The following is a 27,246-nucleotide window of genomic DNA, read 5'->3' as shown; positions in this document are numbered from 1 at the left end:
GTTCGGGCGGGGGAGGGGGGGCGGTGTGTGACGCGCCTGTTAACTCCGTATGGGCTTTGGGTTGCCCTGCGGATGCTATTCAAAGGCTTGATCTGGTCTTCCTTCCCGTCGCCAGCCTCTTTCTTTGGTCCAGGTCGTCTTCCTAAGGGAGGAATCCGGCCCTTTTCCTCTTACTCCCTGGTGGCGAAGTGGTCAGAGTTGCGTCACCAAATTGTGCTTGGAAATGCAACCCAGAGGGCGATCGTGTTCTCTAGCAGAACCACTCTGGCCTGCAGAATTTCCCCCACTTCTGAGGTTTAATCAGTTTCAGGTAATTTCTCTACAACACCTTGTGCAGTCACAGAAAATACAGATGGCTTGATAGGAGGTAGGCTAATTACCTCCCCATTTCCCCAAGCCAGTAATCTCATTTATGCCTCATAGTGGGGAAACTGCAATCAAAACACTCAAATGGAAATGATTCACCAAGATATAAAGCTTGCATTGAAACAAATCATTTTCCAGTGCATGTGTATTTTAATGCTTCAGAAAATCATTTAGTTCTTCTACTTTAATTTTCCTTAAGGAGGGGCTATAAATACTGAAACCTGAAAGCTTTACGAAGATTTGACCCTTTTCATTTTTTAATTCGCAGGCTCAGAAAACAAATTCCTGGTATTTCTTAACATGTGAAAGCAGATATTTTGAAAAATATGTTTTTAAAGATTTATTTATTTATTTTAGAGAGAGAGAGAGAGCAAACAAGGGGGCAGGTAGGGGCAGAGGGAGAGGGAGAGAGAATCCTCAGGCCAACTCCCTTCTGAGAGGGAAGCCCAAAGCTGAGCTCCATCCATGACCCTGAGATCATGACCCTAACAGAAACCAAGAGTCTGAGGCTTAACCGACTGAGTCACTAGGTGTCCCCAAAAATATTTGTATAAGGACTTAGCTCTTCGACTACTTCTTAAGTGTGTTAGCTCTGTAGTGTCTTCATTTCCTAGTTAGAATACTTTCCATTGATAAAGGCAATATAATTGTTTTGCATTGCCCAAAGGGCCAAAAATTCTAGAACAATTATGTGCACAGTTTGATTGATTCTTTCATTGATGCTTATAGAATCCTTTTCTGAACCATCACCAAAAAAAGTATAAACACCAAAAAACATAATTATTACTCCAGAGAGCAACTAAATGCATCAGTTTTTGTTGAAGGTTGTCACCAAATGCACGCCCCCCCCCAATTTTTTTTTATAGTATTCATCAAACAGAAAAAGATGACAGCGAGTAAGTTTATTCACAAGAGCTGTTGTAGGTAAGGAATCAGCGATGGTAGTTAAGTAAGAGTCTATAGACCACAGATTCTATAGTGATTATTATGTTCCGTGCTCTTAATTGTTGAAAGTGACAGGCATAAAGAAGGTAAGGATGAGATTGAAAAGATAACTATGAGAGAAACACATTACTTCAGAATAGCAAGGTTCAGTGTTATTAAAACTCACAAAACCACGGGCTTTATTTCTGCAGGGCATATTTCTTCCCAAGACTGTGGTTTTTGCATAAAGCAGGGCTCTCCACTGGAAGAACCTTGGAATAGGGTTTTGCGACATAACATACATGTGGCTGTCTAGTAGAGAGGCCTTGGGTTGTGCTAACAACACTCTTCAGCTATTGACGATTAGGCAATTGTTATTTTTCTTCTGAGTTGAGCAGATGATAGGCAAAATTGTGAAGTGGCCAAACTTGCTTTTGAAACCAGATTTATCTCCTCCCTATAAACCTCTGTCACTGAAGTGAGCTGCGGTGCTTCTCCTGCTTCACTTCCCACCCACAGCCCCCCTTAGCTCTGTGGTCCTGCAGACTGTGAAGTATTGCCTTCCGCCCTCCTCCCTGCTACTGCCAGCTGTCTCAAAGCCCTGCTCTCAGCTAATCGCCCCAGGAGGTATTGACCTGATTCTCCTTCCCTCTCTCCCTGGCTTTCCCCCTCCTTCCCTCCTGACCTCCCTTCCTCCCTCCTTCCCTCTCTTCCTCCCTCCCTTCCATTTGTTCGTGCAAGCATTTAACAAGCATTTATTAAGTAAGTATGAATATTAAGCTCAGGGGACACAAATATGACTAATCCCGTTATTTGAAATTCACAGAAGCTGTCATTCTGAGCAAGGAGCACTTGCATAAATTATGAGAGGATATGATGAATGTTAAAACAGGGGTCCCAGCCATCTACCTTAGAAGAAGAGAGAGGGGAATTTTCTACTGGGGAGAAGCAGCAGACGTGTAGTTGTTGAGGAAAGTCTCCCATAAAGTGTAATATTTGGGTGATCCTGGAAAGGTCAGCTGGGGACCAAGGAGGAATGTCATTCTAGGCAGAAGAAAGCAGGAGTACCTTACTCTGAGGTGCCATGTAGCATCTCTGGAATGATTTGGAAATAGGGCCCTTACTTGAACCTCTCGCACAAACAAAATGAACAGGGCCCTTGCTACTGCTGTGATAGTAAAACAGTGTGTATATATATGTATGTGTGTATGTATGTATGTATGTATGTATGTATGTATGTATATATGTATGTATATATGTATGTATGTATATATGTATGTATGTATGTATGTATGTATGACAGAAAGCACTAGCAAGGAGAGTGGCAGGCAGAGGGAAAAGCAGTCTCCTCCTTGAGCAAGGAGCCTGAAAGTGGGGCTCTATCCTAGGACCCTGCGATCATGACCTGAACGGAAGGCAGAGGCTTACCTGACTGAGCCACCCAAGTGTCCAAAACAGCACTTTTTTTTTAAGATTTTATTTATTTATTAGACAGAGATCACAGAGAAGCAGGCAGAGAGAGAGGAGGAAGCAGGCCCCCTGCTGAGCAGAGAGCCAGATGCGGGGCTCTATCCCAGGACCCTGGGACCATGACCTGAGCTGAAGGCAGAGGCTTTAACCCACTGAGCCACCCAGGCGCCCCCAAAGCAGCACTTTCAAATGAAATAAAAAAAAAAAATCCTAGTGGCATAAATCTGTCTCTCCCTCTCACTGCCTCCTCTTCTCCAATCTCAATACTTACGGAATTAACCGTGTCTTAAAAATGTGTTCATTTAGGGGCGCCTGGGTGGCTCAGTGGTTTAAAGCCTCTGCCTTTCGCTCAGGTCGTGATCCCGGGGTCCTGGGATCGAGCCCCGCATCGGGCTGTCTACTGGGCAGGGAGCCTGCTTCCTCCTCTCTCTCTGCCTGCCTCTCTCCCTACTTGTGATCTCTATCTGTCAAATAAATAAATAAAATCTTTAAAAAAAAATGTGTTCATTTAAAGGCCTGCCAAGTATTAGTTTGCACAGGTATCTCTGTTTCTGGTACAGATCTAGGCATGGCTGGAGAGCACCCATCCATCAACAGATTCTTTCAGAACTGTGCTTCAGACACTGCAGGATGCAGGAGGTATGCTGATGCACAGCACTCACCCAGGGAGGGCACAGGTGGGGAGTCACCTACAAAGACACACTGAGCCCTACTGAGAAAGGATTAAAGGCCATAAGGAAAATTATTCCACCAAGGCTTTTACCTTTTTTTTAATTGTGTTTTTTTTGTTTGGTTTGGTTTGGTTTGGTTTCCCACCAATGCTTTTAAGGTGACACATTCCAGTATATTTTGGAAAGTTCATTCAAACCAACGTGTGATCGATAACTCAACTATTACTCCTCCCAAGGATATTTGCTTTTTAAAAAATACCCCTGGCTCATTAAAAATGAACAAGTTTACACGCACAGACATATAAAGGAAGAAGTTGGAAGTTGGAATGGGAAATTCACATAGCTGGGAGATGGATGAGAGTTTAGACAAGGGTAGCTCTAATCTGTCACAGGGTAGAACAATCTCACAGAGGCAGGGAATGACACCAATGTTCTATATCTACCTCTCCTAGAAAGTCGCACCACAGGAAAGCTGGTGGGATAGGGCCATGGTCTGGTAGTAAGTTTTTTATTTCAATCAGGAAAGGAGGCTGATGGTAGCTCTCAACAGAGGAGGAATGGTAATCTAGCTAGCAACAAACCAAGGGGTCTAGCACAGGCTGAAAACCACCTTATCCCCATCTTTTTCTTTTCTTTGCTTTGCTTTTCTTAAAGGAGAGAGAGAGAGAGAGCGAGAGCAAGAGCAAGGAGTGGGGAGAGGGAGAAGCAGGATCCCTGCTGAGCAGGGAGCCAGACCCCTTTAGATCGCAGGACTTCCTGCCCCACCCCACCCCCATCATGACCTGAGTCTAAGCTGCTTAACCTTCTGAGCCATCCAGGTGACCCAGGCGTTTGGGTTTTAAAAGGCCTCTGGCAATTCAAAAATATTGATTTGTAATGATAAAATGCCAGGCATTGAGACAAGCAAATCCAGAGGGCTTTGGCCTTCAGAACCTCTTCCTTCACTCTGTCCCAGGTGAATACACACCTGCACTCCCTTTCTCTGTCAGTCCCCAGCCCAGCCTAACATTCAGGCAGCACAGGCTTGATTGAAAAGTCTTCCCAGGCTGGGCTTCAGAGACACACATATCAAAGTTGTAACCTACATGAAGACAGTATAAAGGGCTCTCTTTCAGCCCCACTCCATTTACCATGTGCCAAGAGTAAATAAGGAACCTGGATTTTTGGCAGACAGCTTTTGCCAGACTGAAGGGAAACCTGAAAGCTTTAATTTGCCCAGAATAAATCTCTCCCTAAATCTCTCCCATTTATGACCCTATAATTTATCTAGCAAGCAGCAACAGAAGCTCATCCTAACCAAGGATTGTTTCCTGTAAACCCTGCCTACAAATTGCCGGAACAAAATAAGATAAATGTAACTGTAACCGACATGGGAAAAACCAGGGATAGGATGGCTGGTGGAAGGTTGATGGGGATCATTTGAATGTAAAACAGTTTAGGGAATTTCCTTTTAATTTCAATCCTGAATGGAAGTTACATATACATTTATGTTACCTCCCTTAGCAAGCTCTGGAATGTCCGCAGCTTGCTGAAGGCGGGGGTCCTTGTGGTCCCCTTGGTTGGCTACCCCTGAGGCTCATTACCTGTGAGATCCAAGACGAAGGATTCTCTAAGCCTTGCTGATCTGTATAATGGGGGTGCTAACTTAATATAAGTTACAAAAAGTAACCGAAATAGAGAATTTAGGTTGGATCTCACGCAGGACCTAAGACATGTCTAGGCTCCTCCTCCCCACCCTGCACACATCACAGCTACAAACAGAACATATCATACAACACAAATGGCTCCCACAACTCAAGACAATAATGGTTATGGACTGTGCTTTAAACCCATGAACCGTATGGGCCACTTAATCTGCTAGGCCAAGGACAGGCCGGCATGATGGGACTTCCATCAAAGGCCTGAAAAGACAATTCATTTTGTTCTTCAGATGTTCCACTCCTCTTTTGATCTCCCCGCAGACAATGCTCCAGAATGGGTTGTATCGAAGTACTAAATGCCATGATAAGGGAATAAATACTTATTTATCAAGCAAAGCTAAAGTTTAAGTAGAAAAAGCAGGGACTAAGCTAAAAGCTAACCCAGCTTAGTTTTTAATTGTTTAGGGTGGTTGGCAGACAATAGAAAGCACATTTGGGCCTATTGAGAGGGTGGGGTCCTTGAAAGCAGGACAGAGAAGGCTAGCTAGCACAGAAGATGTTTTTCCTCTGTTATTCAGCTTGTCCTCAGGGAAAGAAGAACCAAGTCCAACTGAGTGTGTGTGGTCGTTAGTTTTAGTCATTCAGACCTCTATGGAGCACTGTTTTGTGCCAGGTGGTGTGCTTAGTCCTGGTTCTAGGAAAGATACTCAAGATGGGCAACATTGCCACACTCAAGGAGGGGCATGGCCCATATGTATTTGGCTAAATTGGACAGTGTTTTCCCAAAAGCAAATGTAAGCATACAGATACTTCTAGTTTCTCTAAGGCCCAGCTATGCCTAAATGCCATTAAAATATAGTCTTAGGCAAATTTAACCATTTGGAATACTTAACTTTTTCAAGTGAGGACTAAGCTGGAAGTACTCCTATAGCTGTGATTGTCTGGAAGAAGATAAATCTAAAAGGAAATTCTTGGTTCCAAGAACAGCCTCATGTGTCTAATCCTTTGGCACCTCCCCCTCTCTACCTACCACCCCCACTGTAGCCTTAGTTAGGGATTTTGTGGCTTAGTTATTTACATCTCAAGTGCCTCTCTGGACTGTTGAGTTCCTTGAAGATGAGACCACATGGGCAAGATTCATGTTTCTTGCCTAACTAACGGTCTTTAATCAGGCCTTACTCTGCTTCCCCCTTTCCACTTTTCCCTTTGCTCTCCAGGCCTGCGCCATCTTGGCTCTGTTCCTTTTTCAAAGCCAACCTTGTGTCTGTCTTTGGGAGCTTATCTATGCCATACCCTCCCCCTGGGATGATTTCCTCCTGGTGCTCCCATGGCTGGATCCTTCTTGCTGTTTAGATCTCAGAGTAAATATCACTTACACAGTGGACCTAAACTAACCAGCTGGCAATCATTTGTCATTCACCCTATTCCAATTATCTGCATGTTAGTTTTATTATCTGACATTTTTCGTGGGTTCATTGTCTGTCTCCTTGCACTAGAAAGCAGTCTCTCTAAGACAGGAATATCTGTTTTATTCTCCATAGTATCTCTGGTGCCCAGAAGAGTGTGTGGCCCAAACCAAGTGCTTAATAAATGAAATGACTTAGTAATATGCCCCTGATATATTGCTGGGCACAGAATAGATTCTCAACCAAGTTTGATTTTCCTCCCTTTACCTAATAATCAAGGGTACGTTTTCTTAGCAATTCCTTTACAACTCACTATGAAAAGCAAGAGAAAATGAAACCAGACAAAAAACTCTTGAGTTCATGTATTTTGTTACATATTACATATTATGCTACTCAACTTCAGAAAACTGAGGCACCAAATTTTATGAATGAGGTACAATGAAGATTTTGAAATCAAGGCCATTCCCGTGGTCTAATGAGGTCACTGAACAATCATATTGAATAACCATTTTTCAAGAAAACTGTAATATATACTCTTTTTTACAGATAACATTCAATGGATACTTTGTCAAGTCCAGGGAATCAAACCATTGGGAAGGTGGCCATCTAGGCTCTCCTCTGCCCAGCTTGGTAAAATGCCAATTTAGACTCTTCTTCCAAGAACCACAGATAGTCTTCCAACAGGTCAGAAAAACGTAACCTCTTTTTTCTCCCCTTTTAAACTTGCTCCCTAAATTTTCCATTGCCCTCCCTCAATGCTTCGCGATTAAGATAGAATTTTAAAGTGAGAATCCATTAGGTTCCATGATACTTCTGCTTTCTGCTGAAGGCCCTCTGGCCTGTTCCCTTTATGAACCTCCCCAGTTTTGCAGGTGCCATGATCACATTCGTGAGATGTTTGTAGTTGACTAAGGAGAACTCTGTTTGTTTTTAAAGTTTAAAGAAATAGCAAACTATCTTTCCCAGAGTGGTGCAATCGGCGCTCTCTCTCAAAGTCTCTGACCAGCTTCAATGAGTTCCTGCAGAATCTGTGAAAGCAGATGTGCGCTCAGTAGATGATGGTAGCAAGATGTCCCAGTGTATTTGTGGATACTTAGGAATAAAGGGAGGGAAAACCCTCCTCATTAATGATACCATATGAATTTGGTTTATAGAAAAGCAGGCTGTCATAACCTCTTTGATTTCTGTCATTCAACTAATGATTCTCCAAGATGAACATTTCCCTGAATGAAAATTATTACAAAACACTCCTACTTTATTTTCTTTTTAAAATATTCTTTCTACACGATGGTAGGTCCCTGTTGTGCAGCATCTGGTATGTTGCTTTGTTTATTTTTATTTTTAAAATTTATTTATTTGAGAGAGAGAGAGAGACAGAGATAGCCACAGAGACAGCATAAGAGAGCATGAGTGGGGAGAAGAGGGAGAAGCAGGCTCCCCACTGAGCAGAGAGCTTGCTGTGGGACTTGATCCCAGGGTCCTGGGATCATAACCTGAGCTGCAGGCAGACACGTAACCAACTAAGTCACCCAGGCACTCCTAGTGTGTCATTTGAAAGCCATAGCAGAATGACCATTAGGTTGTCAGAAGTGACCAGGTGCGTGTACAAGGAGCAGGTCAGTGAGCAACTGCGTTTTCAGGTCTCTGTGATTACATGGACCTCCATGTATGTTAGTCAGGATTCCCTAGAGAAGCAGAGCTAATAGTGTGTGTTTACATATGTATATACATGCACACACATATATGTACATATTATTACGCGTGTGTGTGTGTGTGTGTGTGTGTGTGTGTGTGTACAGAGAGAGACAGGGAGAGAGATTTTTTTAAATTGGCTTATGTAATTATGGAGGTCCAAAATCTATAGGGTGGACTTGTTGGCTGCAGACCCAGGAAAGAAGTAATGTTGCAGCTCAAGTCTGAAGGTCATCTGCTGATCGAATTCCTTCTTGCTCAAGGGAGGTCAGTTTTTGTCCTGTTAAAGCCTTCTGCTGTTCAGTTGTTGGGATAAAACTCACCCACATCATGGAGGACAATCTGTTTTACTCAAAGTTCACTGATTTAAATGTTACCCTCATACAGAAAATACTCTTGTAGAAACATCTAAGATAATGCATCACCAAATATCTAAGCACTGTGGCCTGGCCAAGTAGATACATAAAATTAACTATCACAAGCTCATCTCCTGTGAATTTGGCACTCATACGCATCTTCTTAAATTATATTTAATCTTCATATAAAGACAATCATAAGGTCAATACTTTCACCTAATATCGTGCAACTATCCTGCATTTAACTGAAAACCTAATAACCTTTTCCCCAGAAGAGGATGTGAAGTTCCTGTGGGATCTTTATTCTTTTTGATATCCTATAACTTAAATACTGTGATATAAAGTCAATGTGTCTTATGTTACATGACAAGAGGATAAGAGAGGGAAGAAAACAAAGAGATTTACATACACAAACACAAACATATTCATAACAAATAAGGAAGAAATATTCATGACAATCACAGTCCTTGTTTCTGTAATTGGTCATGGGGTCACAACTGGTATTTATAACCATTTTAGTCTACTACCTATTTGTCTTTAGCAAGCATCTCAACTGGTTGTGGTTCTTTGCCTAATAAGGTGATGCAAACTTTCCTTCCCAACAGGGTCTGAGCCATTAGTAGTCCTGTCTGCATTGGGTTTTTGTAGTTTTCCACTGAATTTAATCAAAGAGTGTGGTAACAGTAAGAGACTGCTAGAAGGATCTCCTATATTCCAAATATACTCTTCCTTACCTCCATTATGGAGTGACAATGTAATTTCTCCTTGGTCATCAGGACCAATCATCACACCCAGCATAGTACCTCCCTTCTCTGCCTGCTGATTTAGGGGCATAAAGAGCCCAAAGTAGCTGAGTGGCAGTCTTAAGTTCCAGTTCAATGAAATCATTACTGTGTCTCCCAGTGGAAGCATTCATTCCTCCCTTTGGAACCAAGATTTTAGGCCAGCATAGCATAAAGTTGGGAAGACAAGAAACAAAAATGTTGTTAGGAGGTCACTAGGGCTAATTGTGAGTAGCGTCACTACCATTTCTGCTCCTTGACTTCTGGATCAACGAACCCCAGCTATAGGAGAACCAGTACATGTATTGGTTCAGAACGCTTATAGCCTCCTGGAAAACCTCACTCCAGCCCTGCAAAGTATTACCATACTGGGACCAGAACTGAGTCTTCAAAAGGCCATTCCACTATCAAGTCAGTCACCTCACGGTATTGGGGAATATGGTAAAACCATTGAATTCCATGAACATAGGGCCTCCTGCCATACTTCATTTACCATGAAGTTAGTTCTTTGATCAGAAGCAGTGCTGTGTAGAATACCCATTATGATGGATAAGGTATTATGTAAATCAATGGATGATTGTTTTGGTAGAAGCATTGTGTGCAAGAAGGGCAAATCTGTATCCGGAGTAAGTGTATGTTCTGGTAAGAACAAGAGGCTGTCCCTTCCACGATGGGAGGTTTGGATATAACCTGCTTGCCAGATAGTTGGCTGATCACCCTGGGGAATGGTGTGACATCAGAAGTCAGGATTGGTCTCTGCTGCTGGCAGACTGGGTACTCAGCCATGGCTGTAGTTAGGCTGGCTTTGGTGAATGGAAGTCCATGTTGCTGAGCCCACCTATAACCTCCATTTTGGCCACCATGGCCACTATGTTCACTAGCCCATTTAGCGATGACAGGGGTGGCTGGGAAAGAGGCTGACTGACATCCACAGAACGGGCCATCCTATCCACTTGATTATTAACATCTTCTTCTGCTGAGGTCACCCTTTGGAAGTCATTCACATGGAACACAAGCATCTTCACATTTTTTGCCTATTCAGGGAAATTTATCTATATTTCTCTTCCCTAGACTTCCTTGTCACCCATTTTTATTGCCTGAGCATCCAGCCAAATCATTAGCCATCTCCCATGAATGGATATGTAATCACATGTCTGGCCAGTTCTCCTTCCAAGCGAAATGAGCAACCATGTGAACTGCTATTCAGTTCTGACCACTGAAAGGATTTCCTTCACCATTGTCCTTCAACAGTGTGCCAGAAAGGAATGAGGATTGCAGCTATCTGCTTCCATGATTGTGTTTAGAGGTGTCTTTATCTCAACAGCGTCACTTATAACCCGAGGGGGTCACACGCAAGCTTCATCTCACACAGAGATTTGGAAATGCACTAACCCATTGACTTGATACTAAGTGCTTGGATTTTTATTTCCTGAGGATTCTACATCATTTGCCACTTTCTTAGCACTTAGTAGATTTGAGTACAATTCACTATTTTTAGAACATTCCTGGCTAGCTTTGATATTTGGGTTTTGTTGTTTTTCTTGTCCTCCCACTCTTCATTTAGCTAATAATTTACAATATTCTTTGTAACCTTGTGAAAATTGGGCACTGCATCAGCTTACTAAGCAAAAATTCAAAAAATATTAGTGATGCCCTAACTATACTAATTGACCAACCACTTAATGTATTTGAAAAATATCGAGTCAAAGTATGGAAGGCATTATCTTAGCACTGGATAATTTTCGTGGAAAATCCAGAGGGTTACCTAAAACATATTTTATGTTTTACACAACAGAACCACAACTTGGCAATTTGAGGTTGCTGAACACTCTGGGTACTAGAATATGGCACCTGAGTCCTTCTGATGCCTCAAGTAGCCCCAAGAAAATGTTACTTCTTGATATCCATGACTTAGGGAGGCGTCCATTATGCCTCCATGACTGGTTATTCCTAGAATATTGGGAGAGAGAGCAGGCCTTCATTTTCCACAGAGCTTACTGGGAAGTTTTAAAGCTTGTCCCCAACCCCGAAGACCACCAGTAACCTCATGGTCCCATCCCCACTAGCAGTGACCCCCTCAGCTGAGCAGGGTTGGTAGGAATCTATGCACATGTCTGTACTTTTCTAGTAATTAGAGACATTAAAAAAGCAGGATTATTTGGTACACTTGTCTTTCCTCATTTCCTAACATATGCCTTGCACATTATCAATGTACAGTAAATGCTGGACATATTTAATGACTAAGTCTCTCTGCTGGGCCCACCACAAATTCTCCTACTTATTCCTCTTTAGAACCCTAAGGAGCATATTTAAAGCCATGATCCTTTGCTCAGGTGACACATTGCAATGGGAGATGTTTATTCTAGACGAGTTAATGGCAGTATATTTATTTTTGTTTTTTATTATTATATCCTGGATCAGAACTATGATTAGTTGTCATTGCCAAATTTTCTAAGAGCATATGGTTATACCGTCAGACACTTTTGATAGTACTATTTGTTTTTGAGCTGTGATTAGAGAATTATTTTAACAAATAAGATTGGTTGTCCTAAAAGAACGATTTGATGGTTTGGCTAAGACTTTCAGATATTTTAACTACTTCTGTTTGTGTGTGTGTGTGTGTGTGTGTGTGTGTGTGTGTGTGTAGATAATACCAAGCTTGTTCCATAATTACCACTGCACAAAAGATATAAATAAAATCTTTAAAAAAAAAAAGAAAAGAAGCTTTGTCTAGACTGCAGGAACATCACAGAGAAGAAATTAGATGTGAACAGATGATAGGTATCATGAAGAATGCCTCACTTTCTAAATCAATATGGTCACTTAGAGAAGTTGCTGTAATGTTATTTGCTTATAAAGCTTTATATTTAAAATTCCACTGTACTCTACTCTCATTTAGAGCAAATGACTATTCCAAAGAGATAAGACTAATACTGTCAGCATCTACAAGGGTTCTGTTTCACAATTCATAAAATATTGCTTAAAAATCAAAAGCCTTAGAACATAGGCATAGATCATCATGATAGACCTGCTTGGAATTCATTCTTCAAATCGTGTTGTTTATATATCTTTTTATATAACCAACATAAATCTAGTTTGTCAAGTCCTGTTTCATAAGCCTTGAGTTTACCTTTTAAGAGCAAAAGCATTGTTTTTCTTCTTTACCACATTGTAAATACTGTACTTTTACCTCCCCAAGCTGCTCTTGGAAGCATCACCAATGGCCCACTGCCTTCTGACTTTTCCTTTTACAATGGGAACAAATAACCAAAGGGCAGAAATGAGCCCAACACACACAGTTCTTGTCTAAGCCCCCGCTGCCACCTTCCTCTGCCTCCTTCTTATTTCTTCCCACTTCCTGTCTACTTTTCTCAGGATTTTCATTTTCCTTAGGATTATCACTTTCTGTAAGGTTAATGGGGATCTTGTAAGGTCTGTCAGGACTGTAATTTTTTCCCCATATCTTAAAACAGTTATACAGGGTTAGCATTAATATTACACACAATATGTTACGTGTATTTGTATGTGATACAGAATCTACATTGTGTATGGCATTCATATAAAAAATGGTAAGATTTTAACGTTTTGAAAATGCTTGAAAATGCATTTACATCAAGATATCAAAGAAGAACAAAGAACAAACACACAAGACCTAGGTAGGTTACTTCCAGAAATAAGACTATCTAACACAGGAAGCCTTGTTAGAAGATGAACTGGGGATCTGACATCTTATCTGTCCCACATAAGCCAATTATTGTTCTTCCCAGAGCCAGCCTTTCTGATTTTGACTACTTTCGGATAATTTGTCTCACAAAGAGATGGGATGAAGGCATGCAGCTAGATCATTGCAGATTCCCTGACATTTCTAAAAATAACCCAACCACGACTTACCTTCGCTCTCTTGTATTCATGCACTCATGTGTGTAGAGGACCATCCACAGCCCGTATGCTAAATCCTCTTTTTCTCTTTGTTTTAATGTTTGAAACTATGGTATTAATGGTAAACTTAGGGCTTTCATTTGACCAGCACTGCTGTTCCCACTTCCTGGTACTCATAGAATCAAGAACAGATTCTATCAGTGTGAAAAGGCCCTGAGGAGCTATGAACCCCTCTACAATATTCCTGCTAACCCATTTCTCGAGCTTCTTTCTTGTTTCTTTATTTTTTCCCACTGGAATCACTCTACTTCCAAGGCGATCTCTACCGTTGTCAACTGGCATCAGTTAATAGAATTATTCCATAAACCATGTTCAAATATCCTCATGGAGTTTTTTTTTTTAAGGACTAGCTCCTCTACTTGTTCCAACCCCAGCATACCTGGTGTTACCAGGGGCATGTGGATAAGCAGAAATGAACGTGTTCCTCTCTGTAAGTCCTATAGTACATCTATTACAATAGCTAACATTGAATGACTACTCTGAGTGGCACGCACTATATTTTAGTGTTCTGTTTTTTTGTTTTTGTTTTTGTTTTTTGTTTTTTTGCAATTTCACATTTGATCCTCCTAAGAAACATATGAAGAACTTACTACCCCCTATATGTTCTTAAGACCTGAGGCTTAAAGGGGTAAGCATTAGCTGTGTGATACAACATAGCTAGAAAAGGTAAAACCAGAATGCAAATCTAGGTTTCTCTGACACTGAAAGATCTGCTTAACACCAGTGAAATAATCGGCCTTTCCGTCTCTTCTAAATTATAGTCCTTCACATATCCCTAGGCAGCTGTAATTATTTTAATTTGGATTTACATTATTTTGTTCATATCCTACAGGTGTCTGTCCAGTTTATCTACCTGAACTTACAAGGGGAAAACTGTTGCTCCTTTTCCCCATAGAACCCAGCAGAGTGCTGGGCAGGAAGGGAAACCTTATACCTCCCTCCTATAAGACAAAGCCTGCATTTACTTTAATTTCTTCCTTTTGTCAGCTCCCCCACCTGTGGCAAGGCCACATCTCAGTCTAAATCTCATTCTTGACTTTCTGTCCTTTCCTCAAACACTGTACCGACATTCAAGTGACTTTCATTACAAAGTTCCCTTCTTACCTTCATGAAGTTGTAGCAGGAGAGCTGGACGAGTTTCCAGATCTGGTATCAGTTCTGTATTTTAGTATTTATGACTCAACATTTAGCTCTGGGCAAAACACTTAAGTTCTTCAAGTATCCTCTGGGTTAACACCCATTTTGTTAATCCCACAGGGCAGTTGGAAGGATCAGATGAGGTGAGGTATGGGAAGAAAATTTGAAAAGGCAAGTGTCTTATGTAATGTTATACCTACAAGAACAGCGCAGATGAACTAGTCACATAAAATTTTCCTCTTAGGACCAAAATTTTAATCAGTGGAAGAGCTGATCACCACGTATTTCTTTCCTCTTTTTTTTTTTTTTTTAAATTTAAATTTTAACTAACAAGCAGTACAATATTGGTTTCAGGAGTAAAATTTCATTGATTCTTCACTTACATACAACACCCAGTGCCACGTATTTTAGAGGAGAGAAAGGTGGGCCCCCAGAGCTACACTGTTCACTGAAGTTTGTGCAAAGGCCCCAATTCACACTGAGCTATTTTTTTTTCCTGACTTCATTTTCACTTTCTTTTTTACGATCAATTTGAGTCTTCAACAAATAAGAGTTTCTGAATAAGAAAGCATCTTAGAGTTGATTTACTTCCACTATCTCTCCATTTTACAGATGGACTTGCTGGAGGCTCTCTGACCTAAATTCCAATTCTGTTTTCATTTTGAGCATCCTGGGTATGTATACTTCTCCATATCCCCATGCTCCTCCTGCCACCGTGCATCCCACCCCTCCATTCCCAATACCTCCCTTTCTATCCCTTTTCATGGGCCCTTTCATCCCTGAGATAGCCTGTTTGCATTATCAGTCACTGACCTGTTCTCTTTATAAGGTACAATTATAAAATTGAAAAGTAGTTTTTCTTCACATTTTGAAAACTATGTTTATATTTGACTAAATAAAATGCTTCTGTTATTAAGACAACAATCCCAAGCCCTTTTTTCATTGGCTTTTCCTGTGATAGACATATAACCTCCTGAAATATTGTCTCATGTATTATACCTTTTCTTGGGCAAAAGCAAAGCTATTAGAGGCAGACTATATCAGCATATTTAAAATAATAAAATACGTTAGGACATCTTCACATCAGCTGCTACCCAAATCCACTACATTTAAAAAATCTGTCTAATTAGTCTGACGCAAACTAATAAAACAAAATATCCATTAAAATGTGAGAAAATAACTGCGAAAACTATGAAGTTGAATTTAATGTACTTTCCTCGCATTTTTTAAGGGAGAAAATTTTCTGGTACTATTTTTAGCCATAATAAAATGCCCTTAATAAAATAGTAACATGAAAATCAAAGATCTTAGACATGAAATGAATGATCTGGATAAAATGGGTGCAAGGAAGTAGTGTGTGAAAACATTTAAAAAGAGTTCTGGAAACAGAAAAGTCAGCCATTGTGAAACACTGTTCGTTCAGCCTTGGGTAAAACAACAACAATAACAAGTAATTTTGGTCATCACACAGAGGAAGAGACAATTGTGAGTTTAACAAAGGCAGAAACAGATTTTGCTCCAACTGTAAAGTTTCAGAAAGCTAAACTCTTAATTTCCCCAGTCTGAGGGAGAGGAAGGGGCTTCTCTGTGCTGAGCTGACCTGAGTCTGCAGTCACATATCACACACTTGGAAGCAGGGCAATCAGGAGGATTGGGTTTGACAAACTTTTGCCACCAAACTATAACTTAAATGCTAGATGAGCAGACTCTATCTTTAAACAGAGGAGTTCTGAAATGATGCTCTGCTACTCACTGGAATAAATAACTCGTCCTTGAACTTGGAACCCTCTAAAACATGGGAAAAGGTTAAAGTCATGTGAAAATGAAGTGTTTTTTGCTTTACAGATACTTGCTGAAGAAGGTGATATTTTATCTAAATGACTAGGCCATGTCTAAGGTTCTTTCCAGCTTGAGGATTTTATGTCCAGCCATATGTCTATTTTCAGGAAACTTATCAGTCTTGTGTCTGGGGAACCAGATAACGGTTGACAGTGAATAATGCGCTTTGTGGTCCAGGGAGAAAAAAACAAGCTATAGGTCCAGTAAAGTAAGAGACAGTAACAGCAATGACAAAATAAAATGTATTCTTTCAACCCATGGTTTGTAAGCCCTAAATAGAGCAGGGGTATCTGTGTTCAGATGTGCCTAAATGGCATCATTCTTCTACAAGTAAGAAGAGCTAACATAAGTTGACCCCAAGCTATATGCTGGATATCATTCTGAGTACATTTACCTGCATTCTTTCCTTTAACCCTCACAAAACTCTGTGATCTACTATAAATATCCCATTTTTTGCAGGTGAAAGAAGGGGAAGTACAGAAGGGTGAAACCATTTGTCCAAGTCACACGGGTTAACAAGCACTGAGGTTGGTGGCCAACTCCGGCGGCCCTTCTCAGGAGTTCAGCACCAACCACACCGGAAGGTGAACTGCTGAGCCATTTCCTGTTGCTCTGCACATGCTCACTGGCAAGTCTGGCCAAAAGGCTTGCTGGTCAGCTGTCATGTGAGTGGGTCCAACTGAGTGAAAGAGATGTGGTTCAGGAAACCCAGGATGATTATGGCTACCCAATCTATGATAGAGGAAATTAATACCAAGTCTGGGATTTTGAAACATTTGAGTTGCAGAAATAGGGTCAGTCCAAACCCCATCAAGTGCAAAGTCCTTATGATTGCGTTCTTGGTCCTTCCAAAGCCTAGCTCTGCCGCTGGTGCCACTGATGGCCTTTAGGGGAACTCTGGAATTCCTCACTCTGGGTACGACGACCTTACTACTGAGATAGCTACCTTTCTGTGGTTAGAACCCCAGTAAATGAGGTTAATCCACTTACAGGATCTTCATGTATCCATAGATTTTTACCAAATGGTTTATCTTTAACAACAAGAGGCAAAGTCTACACTGGCCGGCATGTATCAGATAGAAAGTTTCCTTGTAAGCAGATCCTGTTTACTTGTATCACATTTTTCTGTTTTGTTAGAAAATGTCATACTTTGAGGGGTGAAACAACTATTTGCTAGATATAAATATGAGACCATTTTGCTTTTTAAGAAAAAAAGTCTAGAAATTATGTTTCTTCACTTTTAAAAATCTATGTAATGAAGTCCTCCCTCTCCTTATATTAACTCAATGATCTAATTTTACGTATCCTCTGAAATACTGAAATATTTCTATAGTCCATATGTTTTTAAACTGTGAATCATTTTGTTTCTACATTTGGTACATAAACTATTACTGCTCCTGAATACATATGAATCTGCCATTTTTTGGTGCTTTCTACATCCCCAGAAATTTGGGCTGAATTTTAAAATGTGATGACTCATTAGAAAATATAAAGAAACAAAGAATAATCCTGAAAAACAGAAGAAAAAAATTTATTTCTTCTTCCCTCTGGAAAAAATTTTCACAATAATGATTTCTTGGTCTTTAATTTTTAGCTTGAAAGAAATAGAGACATTTTGAACATCCCAAGGGTAAAATTACATTTTCTTGTGAAAAGGTGACTTTAAATCAGAGCCCAGAGAGAATATCAGAGGGTTCCATTTTCCCACCTGGCAAATCAAGTGCCCAGTTAAAATCATGGCCTTTGCAAAAAGAAACCTTATTGTTTAATCACTTCATTATCTGACTTCCTCTAAGCAAAGAGTATTATCTGTTCAGCCAGTATGAGGACTGGGAAAAACGCCCATTTTGAAAGTGTGGAGAACTCATCTTACCTTGATATTCTAATGTAAAAGAACCTTACAGGCCACTGCAGGACCAGCAATTGAGAAACAAAGGTGTGCAAAAACAAACAACTCGAGTTTCAAAGCCTAAAAACAAAGAAAATAGGAAAGAGCCTAAACTTGTGTAGCCTGTTTGCCTATTGTCAGGACAAATGTTGGGAATGCGCGCACGAGTCCAGTCCAATGAAAACAAGTGTGGGCAGGAGGATTATGCGTGATTAATTTTCTTCCTTTCTCTATTTTCCATTTCTTTCCTATGATGAGATGCCACTTCTATTTCATAGACTTCATATTACAGTCAAAAAACTTTTTAAAAATTACTTTTGTTTCTCCAGCTACCATAGCTGTGCATGGCAACTGAGCGACAGTCCTCTGACAGTCATGCAAAAAGACGGTGAGTATGAAATATCCAGACAATCCCACCAGATTTCAGGGTGCGTTGACCCTCAGTAAACCTTTATTTCAAAACAAAATAAATTTAAAATTTGGCCTCTCCTTCTATCAGTGTGGACAAATTACCCCTAATAGTTAACTCAACTTAAACTGTGTATCTAGGGACTATACATCAGGTCAAATAAGTAAAATACTCTGATGATGCCATTCACTGCATATGAAATATGCCATTGAAATACGCCATGAAATATGCTGGAATATGCCACTCGCTGCAATATATTTGCTATAGAAAATGATGGAATAATATCACAATTATTTCAGGAGTTGGTAAAAGTTCCCATAGCAAAATTCATGCTGTGACTAGAACACTGACTTTGCAAAGGATCCATTTATAGGCTCACTTGTTTGCATGTTGCAGAGGATGGCTGAAAAGCTGCTTTAGTTGGTGTTTACACTTAACAGAATTGAAGGCACTTAGGAAAAGTTTTAGTTGGATTGCTGATATGCTGAAGAACAAAGGACATGGGGCAGTGTAGAATCCACAGCAGAAATCATTGCATCCTTCAGATTCAAATTCTAAGAAAACTACTAATAGACTAGAAGGATGTTTAAATTCCTAAACCGGAGGGGTCTACATCTTGAAGAACACAGACTCTAGTTAAGACACATCATAGTCAAACTGACAAAAACCAAAGGTTAAAAAATTAAAGCTGGCAGTGGAAGGTGACATATTATATTCAGGTATTTTGAACTTATGGATTAGAAGAATTAATATCATCAGAATGTCCCTCCTACACCAAGCAATCTATAGATCCAGTACGGTTCCTGTCAAAATACCAATAGTATTTTTTCACAGAACCAGACCAACTAATCCTAAAATTTGTATGGAACCTATGGAAGCTAAATGTTGAGACCTGAAACCAGAAAACTCCTTAAAGAAAACAGGGGCAGAATCTCTTGGACATCAGCTTTAGCAACATTATCAACATCTCCAGAGGCAAGGGAAACAAAAACAAAAATAAACTATTAGGACTACACCAAAATAAAAAGCTTTTGCACGGCATAGGAAGCCATCAACACAACAACTAAGTGGGAGAAGATATTTGAGATGACGTATCTGCTAAAAGGTTAGTATCCAAAATACTTACACAACTCAACACCAAAAAACCGAATGATATGATTTAAAAATGGGCAAAGAACTTGAATAGACATTTTTCCAAAGAAGAACTAGAGATGCCAACAGACACATGAAAAGATATTCAGCGTCACTTATCATCACGCAAAAATACAAATGAAAACTGCAATCACCTTACATCTGTCAGGGTGGCTAAAATCAAAACACAAGAAATAATGAATGTTGACAAGGATGTGGAGAAAAAGGAACCTTCTTGAACTGTTGGTGGGAATGCAAACTAGTGCAGCCACTCCAGAAAACAGTATGAAGATTCCTCAAAAAATTTAAAGTAAAAATACCATTCGATTCAGTAATTCCACTACTGGATATTTACCCAAAGAAAACACAAACACTCACTTGAAAAGATATAGGCACTCCTAATGTTTATTGCAGCATTATTTATAATAACCAGGATATGGAAGCAACCTAAGTGTCCATCCCTAGATGGATGAATAAAAATGATGTGGTATACATATTCTTTTTAATGACCGAATAATATCCCATTGTATAGCTATACATAGGTATAGATGTAAACATTCCAAATAACAACAACAAAAAAACCCCCACAGATTTTCAGATAGGATTTAAAAGGAAAACCTAACTATAAGAGGTGTATATATGAAGCACTTTAACTGTAAGACACAGACAGATAAGTTGAAAGTAAATGGATAGTAAAGATATACCATGTGAAGATTAGGCTTGAGAAGGCAGGCTTGGCTATATTAATATCAGGAAAAAAACCGAAAAAACAAAAACGCCAGACTTTTCACAAACCCTTTTACCAGAGATAAAGTGGGACATAATCAATTCATCAGAAAACTAAACTTATAAAAATTTATGGCTTAGTATCAGAGCTTTGAAATATATGAGACGAAAATTGACTGAATTAAAAGAAGCCAAGAAAATTCCACCCCATAGTTAGAGATCTTAATACCCTTGTGTTGGGATTTGACTGAACAATTCCCTTCCCTCCAAAATCACTAAACATAGACCCTAGTCTTGGACTTGGTTACTGGAAAAGCTCTTTGCTAGATGAGCCACAGCAGAGGGAACACGGTATCTTTGTACCCCCACTGATGACACAAAAATAATTTTTAAAAAAGTTTTTTAAATGTGTAGATTTGAAGTATTTCTATTGCTATTTCTTTATATGTTCTACATTAGTTTTTCTTTTCTTTTTTTCTTTTTTAAAAGATTTTATTTATTTATTTGAGAGAAAAGAGAGAGCACGAGCAAGACGGGAGGGGCAAAAGGAGAGGAAGAGGGAGAAGCAGATATACTGCTGAGCAGGGAACCTGATGTGGAACTCTATCCCAGGATCCCTGAGATCATGACCTGAACCAAAGGCAGATGCTTGACCGGCTGAGTCACCCAGGCATCCCCCCCACTTGCCTTAGTTTTTCTTGTAGCATAATTTTTTCAGCTCCAGAAAGTGCCTGAACACTATTTTCTGTACAGATTTCCTTCCAATTCCAGCCTCTACATAATTTTAGGAAACATTTTTATTATTTAATTGTGATGTCTTGTTCTACGTAACTTCTTTACAACACACGGGCGGCGGGTCTTAGTGGCATTAGCCAGTGGATGGTTTGTTTATTCTGTGGTTGTATTACTAATGGACCAAAATGATGGCATAAATAGGCCAATTCACTTTCATGCTTTTCATCTCTGTTCAAAAGGCAGAAAACAAGACAATCTTTTTTTTTTTTTTTTTTTTGACAGAGGAAATTGATAGTAAGTTTAGACTCTAAGACTGGTCTTTGAAAAAAAAGGCACGAGAGGGTTTTGTACTTCCTTCTTAGGACCCCCTCCAGCTTCTGCTAATGGGCATAGTCTCTGACTCTCTTTTATAAAGGAAAGATTAAAGCGGGGACTTAACTCACGTTGGTTCTCACAAGACAGCTTCTTCTAAGGAAGCCTGTTATAGAACTGGGCCAGCAGGCTCTTCGACCTACTCCCAGCTCTGGTATTTTCTGGTCATGAGCGTTGGCTTTGTCAGACAGCCTCTTTCAGGGTCTGATTTTTATCTCTCAAACAGAGACAGTGGGATAGGCTGCCCCTCCTGTTTCACAGGGTTGCCGAAAACACGTGAATTCTTATGAATGAGCTTCATAGAGCCGTGAGGCATAATATGAATATGAAGTATTATCTCTTACTCTACTACTGCTCTCTATTGCATTAGATCCTATTTCAACTAGAAAAGGTGAAAGCTCTGGTAACACTCTCTTAGGTATTTTAGCTCCTTTGGCTTAACCTTCTCTTTTTATTTGTAGTGGGTCTTTACCTCTCGCAATTAGGCCTTGTGTCTCAGCTGCGAAAAACGGAAAAAAAAAATGCCTTCCATTTCCATACCATACTCTTTTTCTGAGGGTGATTTTTAATTACACAACCTGAAGCAAATTCTCTTGGATCTCAGAAAGTGACATTCCTCTGATTCTGACTAGGTTTATACCCCTGGATAGAAGTCATGCCTACCCTCCACTAAGTATTCTCACGTGTGACTCCCCCTCGGTTTTTTAATCTACTTCTTCCTCTGGAAGAGAAATTTCCAGTATTTGGCCACCTTATCCTTTGTCTCCATCCTCCAGGCCAGGAAAGAGACTCATTCCTCTGTTGCCCCTAATGCTTGAAGATACTTTACACTCCATAAAGTTTTGCCTGATCATATATATGCTTTAGAGACTAAAAAATAAGATAAAATAAAGGGACTTGTATTATATATACATATATCTGTGTATATATAATATATATAAAATATAATATATATATAATTGATTGTGAAGTATAGCCAAGTGTTAGACTAGGTATAAACAAACAAACAAGCAAAACACAATTTCCCCCCAAACCTTGCTTTGTGTAGGGCTTTACTACAAATGCTTCCTGTACATCCCAGGGCCAGAGTGCATTTTTCCAATAATACCTGAATCATCATTAGTCCAGAAGGTTCTTGGGTCAGGCTTGGTCAGGATGCTGGCATGATTACATGGCTCTTTCGCCTTGAAAACATAAGGAGAAAAGAAGTGATGTGAAAATGGATTCACTGTTTCAACTGTTTCCATCCTACAGTTCTATAGGCAAGATTCCAAGGCTGAAGCTAGTGCATGTGGCAGTCCCCGGCCAATTGGGATCATGGGTGACCCTTGACCTGAAACAGTTTCACTGCCAGGACTCATGGCTGGATAAGTACATGGGAGCTGGAGTTCAGCTTCAGCTAGCTCCCTTATCCCATGCTTTTTGCAGTGTGCAAACTATACAGCTGTACACAGAGGCCTTGTAAGATTAGCAATGTATTAATGTAAGGACACTTATCACATGAAACATGTTTTGGACTTCTACATAATAGAGAAGGTACTTTCAGCATATATGCTTGGGAAAATACATAATAAGGGAGAATTATTTTTTTTTTAATTTTTATTTTTTTATTTATTTGACAGAGAGAAATCACAACTAGGCAGAGAGGCAGGCAGAGAGAGAGAGGAGGAAACAGGCTCCCCGTGGAGCAGAGAGCCCGACATGGGGCTCGATCCCAGGACCCCGGGATCATGACCTGAGCCAAAGGCAGAGGCTTTAACCCACTGAGCCACTCAGGCGCCCCAAGGGAGAATTATTTTTAATTCAGTGGCACCTTAAAATAAATTCTTCTGAAACTAACACCACACTGTATGTTAACTAATGAGAACTTAAATAAAAACTTGAAACAAGGAAATAAAATGAATTTTTATTTTATAATCATAACAGAATCTATAGTTTTAAAATACTAGCACATACACATATGCAATATATATATATTAGCCATATATATTATATATATATGCAATATATATATGCATGCAATATATATATATATGCATGCAATATATATATATATATATACATATATATATATATATTGCATTCAACCTAACGTCTCTGCCTAGGGCATATCCAAATTATAGATTCCTCACAACAATTCCTAGGGAACAGCACTAATCCTTTTTTTGGTTGCAACTTCATACTCATGTGATGTGTGGCTTTCCAAAATAGTTTCAATTGGGGAAATAGAAATCTTAGGGTAAGAAGGACATTCAATTTAGAGGATGTCTTTTGTATCTATAGATGTTTATATTATTTTATGTGTTTATTACAGATTTAATATTATTGTATATAGAAGATATATTTTTATCTAAATTTGATTACTGTGAAAAGTCCCTATGATAATTTCATGGATGAATTTCTTCCGTTGCAGCAACAATCAAAATACTCAAGAATGCCACTTAATACTTTGTTTAGGTCTGCTGAACTTTCCTTTCCATAGCAGGTCTTTACTGTTGAAAGAAGCAATGAATCAATTTGCAACCTGGCACAGGCTCCTTCTCTTGTTGGAAACTACTAGCAAAGAGCGTGTAGAAACCAGGATCCTGGAGAATTATTTGCACCCTTATGCTCACTGCAGCATTATTCACAGCAACCAGGAGATCAAAACAACCCACTTGTCTCTAGAAAGATGAATGGATCAAGAAAATGTTGTATATACCTACAATGAAATATTATTCTGCCTTAAAAAAGAAGGAAATCCCACCATCCGCAACCAGGCGAATTAACCCAGGCTAAGGGAAATAAGCCAAACAGAGAGGAACAAATACTGCATGATATTACTTCTAAGAGCTATCTAAAGTAGTCAAACACGCAAAATCAGAGAGTAGAATGGTGCTTGCCAGGGGCTGGGGAAGGAGGAAGTGGAGGAAGTAGGTATAAAGTTTCAGTTACATGAGATGATTAATTTCTAGAGATCTGTTGAACAGCATTGTGTCTAATGTTGGTATTACGGTAATGTACACTGAAAAGATCTGTTAATAGGGAAGATTTCATGGTAATTGTTCTTACCACACACACAAAAATCAATGGATCAGTAACCCTCCTACACCTGTGAATATATCAGATAGGTACATAAAATATTTGATAAATAAAAATGGAAGGAGTCTACATCTTATTAATGGAATTTTCTGGTAGTGCAATGTGTTTTTAATTGATAGGAAACATGATTTCAGAAGTTAAATTGTGGTTAAAAAATCATGAAAATGTAAATCTCAAGGAAAAATAATAAGAATGTATGGGCCACATGACATTCTGAGCAGCAATGCAAAAATCCCTCCAACTTCACTAAGCGGCCTCAATATAAATTCCTTCAAACGGATAACATATTCCACTAAAATGCTGCTCCAATTGTTAGAAAGTTCTTTACAACCTGAATTGAAATCTGGATCTTTGAAACTTTGCTCACTTGTTCTAGTTCACTCTTGAGCTGCATAGAACATCTGTTCTCCTTGGGAAAGGATTTCCTCAAATATTTCAGAGTAGCCATTCTGTCTCACCTGGGCCTTCCATGTCCAGGTTGGCAGGCCTCTCTTTTGCCTCTGTTCCTCATGAAATGGTTTTAAGTCTCTTTATTGAGGTAAAAATTTCAAGCACACAAAAAAGTAAACTATAATAACGATTTATGTACCAATCATCGAGTTTTTTTTTTTTTTTAAAGATTTTATTTATTTATTTGACAGAGATCAAGTAGGCAGAGAGGCAGGCAGAGAGAGACAGAGAAGCAGGCTCCCTGCTGAGCAGAGAGCCCAAATGCAGGGCTGGATCCCAGAACCTGACCTGAGCCGAAGGCAGAGGCCCCAACCCCAACCCACTGAGCCACCCAGGCACCCCATCATCCAGCTTTTAACAGTTTTCAACACTTTATCATATTACCAGTCTTAGTTCATCTATTACCCTCGTTTTTAGGCTGGAATATTGTGAAGCAAATACCAGATATCGTGACAGTTCAGCTGTAATTTCTTTAGAATGTTTTTAAGTAATTACTTTTTTTTCCCCCATAACCACATGCCATTACCACAACCAACAATTCAAACCACAATTAGATTTATTAAAGTTTAATGAAGGCTGTTAAAGTTTATTTAATAAATGACAGCATAAACATTCTGAAAAACAAAATGATCTCTTACACTGTTTTGCATACAGAGCAATTTGGAACTGACGATTTAGAAAGAGATCCTTTAACACTGTGAATTCAACAAAGTCGATGGAACTTAGTTACACTTATTTAAATCCTTACAGGTTTTGGGGGGAGGTTGTCTTAAAAAAATATGTTTTTCTAATAGACGAGGTACCGTCTTTCCATTTATTTCTAATATGTCCCTGGAGGGAAAGGAGGGAAAATCTCCTTTCCTAATAGAATTGAAAGTTTTAGAGTGAAGGTGAAGGAAAGAAGATTACTTCTAGAAGGTCACTGCTGAATGCTTATTCCCTAGAGTTTTGAGATCCAGAAGTACTTTCATAAGTTACTATAACATTAGAACATTAGAAAGATAAGGGCATTTGAACAAGGATAGAAGTAGTTTAATACTGAAAGGTAGGGTGCTTCAAATTAACGCATCTAGGGAGATGTCAGGTGTTCAGAAATTTTGGACAAGCTCTGGGAAATGAACCTGTGAATAAATCATTAGAGATTCCACTCACATGAGAAATGAGCCAAATCTTAATTCTACAAAATGCCTTCAATTAATGACAAGTTGTAATATCCATAGGGTTGCCAGAAAGGAAACAATTATGGTCACCTTTCCTCATTCCATCTTATCCCGATTTAAAGACCATTGCTCCACAATAAATACATATACATGCATATATGAATAATTTAAAAATCACCTGTGGTGATGATATAGGAAAAATTAGTCAGAACATATGGATTTGTCCCTGATTTACTTTAGACTTATTTATAATTTATGTATGACTTTTTTATGACTTTATCAGTGTGCTACTAAAGTATGCAGTATACTTTACTACTAAAGTCATTAATTCTACCTAAAATACAACAGAAACTCTCAACATGCTTGTTTCTTCTTAACCAGGGAAGTTGAGTCTTTCCCAGCTCAGGCTATATGATGTTCAAAAGTAAGCAAGAACACTTTATATCCAGGGATATAAGATTTTCCTTCTTAAACTGCTTTAGTGAAGCTTTAGAAAATGTCCTCTAGATACTATCACAGGATATAAAGCCATCCTGCAAATATTAAGTTTAAATTCAGTTCTGTGTACCCAGGGGAAGAAAAGTCTTCCTAATTTTTTTTCTCTCAGATGGCTTTATTATATCCAACAAGTATTTATTGAGCTTTTGTTGAAGACCAAGGGGCTACCCTGATTGTTAAAAGGGCATAATGGAAATGCATTGATCACTAGGTCCCTACCTTGTGATTTTGGTAACAGGACATAAACATCTACAAAGATGTCTATGGAACCTCATATTAAGTTCCTCTAAATCCAACGTGAAGAATGTTGTATAACTGTTAAATTTTGTCCACTTTTAAAAAAGGAATCAATAGTGTGGGCAAAGTTGTTGAGCAAGGCTTTAAGGAACAGAGAGGACTTGAGCAGGTTCGGAAAATACTGGCAACCCTAGATTGGTGGACAGGCAGTAGAAAAGCATGCAGAGTGGGAGGGGCAATTACAAACAAAGGTGTGGGAGCAAAACTTAATAAGGTATGGTTAGGCAACTCTTGGTGGAACAACCTCATGGGAATAGAAAGCTCATGGGAGAAATGA

General features: G+C 39.4%; 1 protein-coding gene across 1 annotated transcript in view; it reads right to left on the bottom strand.

The window, feature by feature from the left end:
- The window catches only part of SGK1 (serum/glucocorticoid regulated kinase 1), a 110,605-nt gene that overhangs the window by 8,955 nt on the left and 74,404 nt on the right, over positions 1-27,246 (bottom strand). The window contains exon 3 of the mRNA XM_046005794.1: positions 22,592-22,667. Coding sequence (XP_045861750.1) covers positions 22,592-22,667 — 76 coding nt within the window. The remainder of the gene's footprint in view (positions 1-22,591; positions 22,668-27,246) is intronic.

Source organism: Meles meles, chromosome 5 (genome assembly GCF_922984935.1).
Source record: "Meles meles chromosome 5, mMelMel3.1 paternal haplotype, whole genome shotgun sequence".
In the NCBI taxonomy this organism is placed as follows: domain Eukaryota; kingdom Metazoa; phylum Chordata; class Mammalia; order Carnivora; family Mustelidae; genus Meles; species Meles meles.
The sequence above is the reverse complement of the archived record's forward strand: the minus strand, read 5'-3'. Positions and strand labels throughout refer to the sequence as shown.